At 49.3% G+C, this 6,000-nt stretch overlaps 1 protein-coding gene across 1 annotated transcript in view; it reads left to right on the top strand.

Moving 5' to 3' along the window:
* Positions 1-210: 210 nt before the first annotated feature.
* LOC138303684 (solute carrier family 2, facilitated glucose transporter member 3-like) overlaps positions 211-6,000 on the top strand; it is a 29,401-nt gene continuing 23,611 nt past the window's right edge. The window contains exon 1 of the mRNA XM_069243010.1: positions 211-1,059. Coding sequence (XP_069099111.1) covers positions 1,051-1,059 — 9 coding nt within the window. The 5' untranslated portion in view covers positions 211-1,050. The remainder of the gene's footprint in view (positions 1,060-6,000) is intronic.

The raw sequence follows: 6,000 nt of genomic DNA, 5'->3' as shown, positions 1-6,000 counted from the left end.
AGGGAGGGAATCCAGGCAGAGCAGGACATGGGGTCACAGCAGTTTAAAAACACATCATTTTATCACAACATCCTGGTGCTGCACATCACAAGGCCTGCTCGTGGAGGGGACGTGCTCGGTGCTGGCCCTCTGATGTCACTGACACCTCCCAGCGCACCACCCCATCCTGCTGGTACATATGAGAGCAGGGGGCAGAGCAAACCGAGGGAAGCAGGAGAAGAAGTGGGAGTGAGAGACCATCAGCAACAGCCAATACCCACCTGCAGCTAGCCAACACTCAGCTGAAATCAACCAAGACCCTCTCAAGACCAACCAATGCTAAACTGAGATCGACGACAAATCAAGCAGGAAAAACAATACAAAACACGTCTATCTAACCCACAACTGAGATCAACCGAGACACGGTGTGGTCAACAGTGAACTGAGACCAAGAAAGACTGGAGCAGGAACTTCAAAGACTGAACGGGGTCCAGCCAACTTCAGTTGTGATCAACCAAGGGGGTACTCAGGTACCAATCAGGAAAATCCAATAGACGCTATTAATCTACAGATCAACAGCCAACTAAAACCCATTTATAATAAAAACAATATAAAAACATAACTAACCAACCATTAACTAGCCAAGCCTGCACAGAGCAACTAACAGCAAACTGGCACCAACTAAAATATAAAACCCACCAACCAGAAGACATTGTGGCCAACCAGCACTCATCTGGGACCAACTACAACAGCTGGACCTGCCGCACTCAACTGCAATAAATCAAAACAAAGCCTTGCCCAACATTGGACAACTCAGAGACAGGATAACACCTGGGCTAACTGAGTACTAAATTCCAGGACTGATCGGCAATCAGGACATAGTGAAAGCAGCTTTGAAGCTTTTGGCCAGTAGATGACTATCTAAATCACTTAAATCAAAAAACACCACAAACTAAACGAGTCAATCACTGGGTTCAAAGCTTCTCCAAGAATTCCAGGACACATCAGTGAGCCCATTGTCCCACTTGGACCTCAGGCTGGTGTGATTTCATCTGCTGACAAAGGGAAGCCATGATCAAGGTAGGGTGCTAGCAGCCCCCTGCAGTGGGACTTGTGTTCCTGTGAGTATGGCTCGTGCCTCAGGAGGTCCTCTACCCCCTTCTTGTTCTTGCCCTCTCTCCAGCATTTACTCCTCTCCCTGAATCTCTCCTCTTTCCCCATACTCCTTCCTGCTGTACTTCACCCCCCATCAGCTCTGCAGCTCCCACTCTTCCTGCATTTCCCTCCATCCTGTCATCAGGTTCTCGTCTCCCTGCTCTCCTCTTCTGCTCGATCTTTTGCTCAGCAGTCACTGCTCCTTCCCTGCTCTTCCCTCTCGCACATCAGGCGTTCATGCTCTCTCACTCGCCCGTGTATCACAAATCTCTGCCTCAGCGTCCCATCCTCTCCCTCGTCTTCCTGCCCCACCCCTCTCTCCTCAGCAGACACTGGTGTCCTCCATCTTCCACCTCTCCCACTCTTTCCATGAATTTGAAGCTGCGTTCCTCACACAAGCAGACGCAGGTCCTTCTAGTCCAAAATCTGCCTCCTTAGCGGTGCCCTCTGTCTCTCTTGTGTAGCTCCACGGGACTCTCTCTTCCATCTCCAGGTATCTTTCCCTCTTCAATCTGCCTTTTCTTTCTCTCTTCTCGATGAGTTATATGACTTCTCTTTCTCCCTCTGGCACCCACCTACTCAGCAGTGCCAGCCTTCGACTCTGCTGCTAGGGACACCTTTCTCTTCAGCAGTGCTTCCCCTCTGCCCTCTCTCTCTGGCACCTACCTCCTTAACAGTGCCAGCCTTCGACTCTCCTGCTAGGGACACCTTTCTCTTCAGCAGTGCATGCCCTCTGCTCTCTCTCTCTCTCTCTGGCACCCACCTCCTTAGCAGTGCCAGCATTCGACTCTCCTGCTAGGGGCTTCTTTCTATTCAGCAGTGCATGCCCTCTGCCCTCTCTCTCTCTCTCTTTGGCACCCACCTCCTTAGCAGTGCAAGCCGTCGACTCTCCTGCTAGGGGCTTCTTTCTATTCAGCAGTGCATGCCCTCTGCCCTCTCTCTCTCTCTCTCTCTGGCACCCACCTCCTCAGCAGTGCCAGCCTTCGACTCTGCTGGTCGGGGCTCCTTTCTCTTCAGCAGTGCATGCCCTCTGTCCTCTCTCTCTGGCACCCACCTACTCAGCAGTGCCAGCCTTCGACTCTCCTGCTAGGGGCTTCTTTCTCTACAGCAGTGCATGCCCTCTGCCCTCTCTCTCTCTCTCTCTGGCACCCACCTGCTCAGCAGTGCCAGCCTTCGTCTCTCCTGCTAGGGACACCTTTCTCTTCAGCAGTGCATGCCCTCTGCCCCCTCTCTCTCTGGCACCCACCTACTCAGCAGTGCCAGCCTTCGAATCTCCTGCTAGGGGGCTCCTTTCTCTTCAGCAGTGCATGTCCTCTGCCCTCTCTCTCTCTGGCACCCACCTCCTCAGGAGTGCCAGCCTTCGACTCTCCTCCTAGGGGCTCTTTTCTCTTCAGCAGTACATACCTTCTCCCTGTGGCACTCACCTCCTCAGCAGTGCCAGCCTTCGACTCTCCTGCTATGGGCTCCTTTCTCTTCAGCAGTACATGTCCTCTGCCCTCTCTCTCTCTGGCACCCACCTCCTCAGCAGTGCCAGCCTTCGACTCTCCTCCTAGGGGCTCTTTTCTCTTCAGCAGTGCATACCTTCATCCTCTGGCACTCACCTCCTCAGCAGTGCCAGCCTTCGACTCGCCTGCTAGGGGCTTCTTACTCTTTAGCAGTGCATGCCCTCTCCCTCTGGCACTCACCTCCTCAGCAGTGCCTGGCTTCTCTTTCAGCGGTGCAGCCTGCGAAGGGACGGGCCTAGCACGTGGACCCACCGCTCCGGGTTTCAATGCCTAATGAATATTTGCACTTCAGCTCGGAGTGCACTGCTTTAGAACAATGCATGTTTAAACAGTCTAAGTGGTGATCGTTTTGCATTACTGTCCTAATTAAAAACAAGCTTTTCCCACGGTGAGTCTTCGTTTGTTCGCCGCCGTAGGAGAAGGCAGCTACTGGGCGGCCAATTTTGAACAATTCAATTAGCATTTTTTAATTTTTGGTCATATTAGAAAATTATACATTTATCCCTTGCATTGTAAGTACAACCATCCTTAAATTGGAGTGTCTGTCAGTAGGCCAATCTGTGGTATTTAAATAGCAATCGGAGTTGATAACAATAAAATGCATAAAAGCATTCTTCAGGAGTCCGTTCTTTAGCGCCCAGTGTTATGGTTGGCGCTAGGAGAGGGCTGCTGGAAGTTGGGTGGCAGTATCCGCTTATCCTGTCACCTTCAGCTCAACCGGGCTTTTCAGCCAACTGTACTCTGCCTGCTGGGATTTTGTATCCCATATTTACTACGTCACAAAGCGTAGGTACTGTCCCATGACGTCATGTCCTGTTGGCTGAAAAAACTAGAAATGACTGAGGTGTCATACTTAACATATGGGACCACTTGAGTGCCGTGGAGGGCCAGTCTGTCCATCACCACAAGGTGCGGGGAGCAGGGAGAGCACATGTAATTCCGCTTCTGTTCTGGGTTATTGCAGGTGTGCGTGGGATTCTGTTGGCGCCTAGAAATCGCACTCAAGTAGCAGAGACTGTGCTTAACAAACGAATTCGAATTCCAGTGCTGTTACAAATATATAGAGAAACAGTGGCGTAACAGAGGCCCCGCAAGCCCCCGGGGGGGGGGCGCAGTACAACACCCTGGCCTGACAGCTCCTGAGTGGGTACGGAGGGGGCCCTCCATGTTATATGCACGCCCCCCCCCCCCTCAAGTTTCGTTACGTCACTGTAGAGCAATCCTTTCTTAAGGTCTGGAGCTAAAGATGGAGAGGACTACCTCACCTTCTGTCCTGGAAGAGTGGGGGAGGGGGGTGATTCTGGGTCACCCTTTCGATTTCCCTGTTTCTTTCCCTCCGGCTCACCTCTGACCTCTGTCGCTTTCATGAACATCCCTGTTCCCTGCTGTGCAGACTTCGGGCCTGATTTGGAGTTTTTCTGACAGGATACTCGACTGTCCCTTGATTACAAGTGACATTGAGTTCAGAGCACGTGCAAGGTGGTGGAAGTGTTCAGTCCCCTGACTCTAAATAGGGCCCCTAGTCTCTGGTCCTTGGATTTCCAGACATTCCTGCGGTGTCACCTTCTGGTGTAATTTAACATTTCCGAGTTTATGATATATCTTGTATATCATGAATTGTCATATCATATCATATCTCACTTCATATCATGTCATTGCATTTTATAATCATACCATATCAAGTAATTTCGTATCATGTCATATCATATCGTATCGCATTGTGTTGATCTTTATCATCTCATATCATATCATATGTCCTATCACATATTATATTTCACATCATGTTATGCATTGTCATATCATATCACGGCACATCAGATCATACCTCATTTCGAGGTTTGACAGCTGTGAGGTGTCACCTTTACACAATGGAGATGTCTCCAGCCTGGAGACACCAATAAATAAGCAGCGAGTAGACTATATGACCGATAGAACATGGTACCTGTAATCTGTAAATGTATGACAATCTGTAAATATATGTGTGTGAGGGTGTCATTAGAGTCAAGCCCAATACAGTACAGAAAGCCTCTTTGGTCATTTTAAGAAAAGAAAACAAAATGTACCTGCTCCTGGCTGGAATCAGGAAGGGCCCTCAGAGGAGGCCAAAAATTAAATATATAATAGCAAACAGTTCGAGGTGATTGCACATACAAAGCAAAATGATGAATAGGGAAGCCAATTTATCAGTGCATGATTAGTTTTCTGTTTTTCTTTGGCGTTCCAGTAAAAATAACATGAAGAACATTTTGTCATGAAAACCTCTCCTGCTAATTTGATTGTGCCCCATCCCATTTCCCATGTTCATTATCCCTGATAAGTTTTTTTCATCCTCTGAAACCTGCTTGGAGTCATGCAGACCTTTTTCCTTATCTGTGACTTAAGGCCTCCGGGTTTTACACGATAAATTCCTTTCCTTGCACCTGTCTGAGCAGGTGATGTGATGCTTAGGGGTCAATGGGCCTTCACTGAAGAGGCCCCTTGCAGGAGGCGGCCGTCTTGTCATTTTCCGGTGTCTCATGTCAATACCAACATGGCCACCTCCTGCAAGGCAAGTTCATTGTTTCTGACTGATAAACTGCAAGGGACCTACCATGACTTACTTCCCATTGACTTAATAACGATCAACCCCGTCAAATAGAGATGAAGACCTCGGTGGCCCTCCGATCTTCCTCCCATAGCTGTAGAGGCCGCCCCACTGGTTTATAAAGGGAGGCGTTGCTATGGAGATGTAATTGGTGGCATCACCCAGGTTCTCTCTTATCATTTGCATCGTAAATGTCATCCAAGAGGCAACCAGCACTAAGTACAAGAACGTATTTGACAAAACGAACCCACCTGGGAATTAAGCTGCTGCTATCAGGGACCTGTAGGTGTGAGGCAGTGCTTAATTTGTGCTTGTTGTTTCCGGTGCTGAGCACCGGCGCTTATTTTTGAGGGCCGGGGCTCATTCTTATGCCTTAAGCATTTGCTGCGAGCAAAATACACATAGAGGAAAGACGGATAAAGGGAAAAACGAAAAAGGGTCACAAAGGGAGAAAGTAAAAAGCTGCAAGAGTGAGCTGAAGGGGCAGGGAGTGGCTTTATATGGATTGAAGAGACCCGAGTTGGCTTCAGGATCACGCTGCCTCAGTATTCCGTGTTCACACATTTAATTGCAGCAGCCGCGTGTTTAAAAGGAGGGCTTTGGCCACCGGCACCTTTGTATTTACACAGTAAGCACTGATGGGAGGGTTATACAAGGCAGGGATGCCAGGGGACAGTGTATCTGGGCAAATGTCAAACACACTGGAGGACCCAGGGGCCAGCACTTTGACGATTCTCGTGTGCATTTTTATAGGTGGAGGAAGGTGGAGGGAACGTT

Source organism: Pleurodeles waltl, chromosome 7 (assembly GCF_031143425.1).
Source record: "Pleurodeles waltl isolate 20211129_DDA chromosome 7, aPleWal1.hap1.20221129, whole genome shotgun sequence".
Taxonomy (NCBI): domain Eukaryota; kingdom Metazoa; phylum Chordata; class Amphibia; order Caudata; family Salamandridae; genus Pleurodeles; species Pleurodeles waltl.
This window is presented reverse-complemented; position numbering and strand designations above follow the sequence as displayed.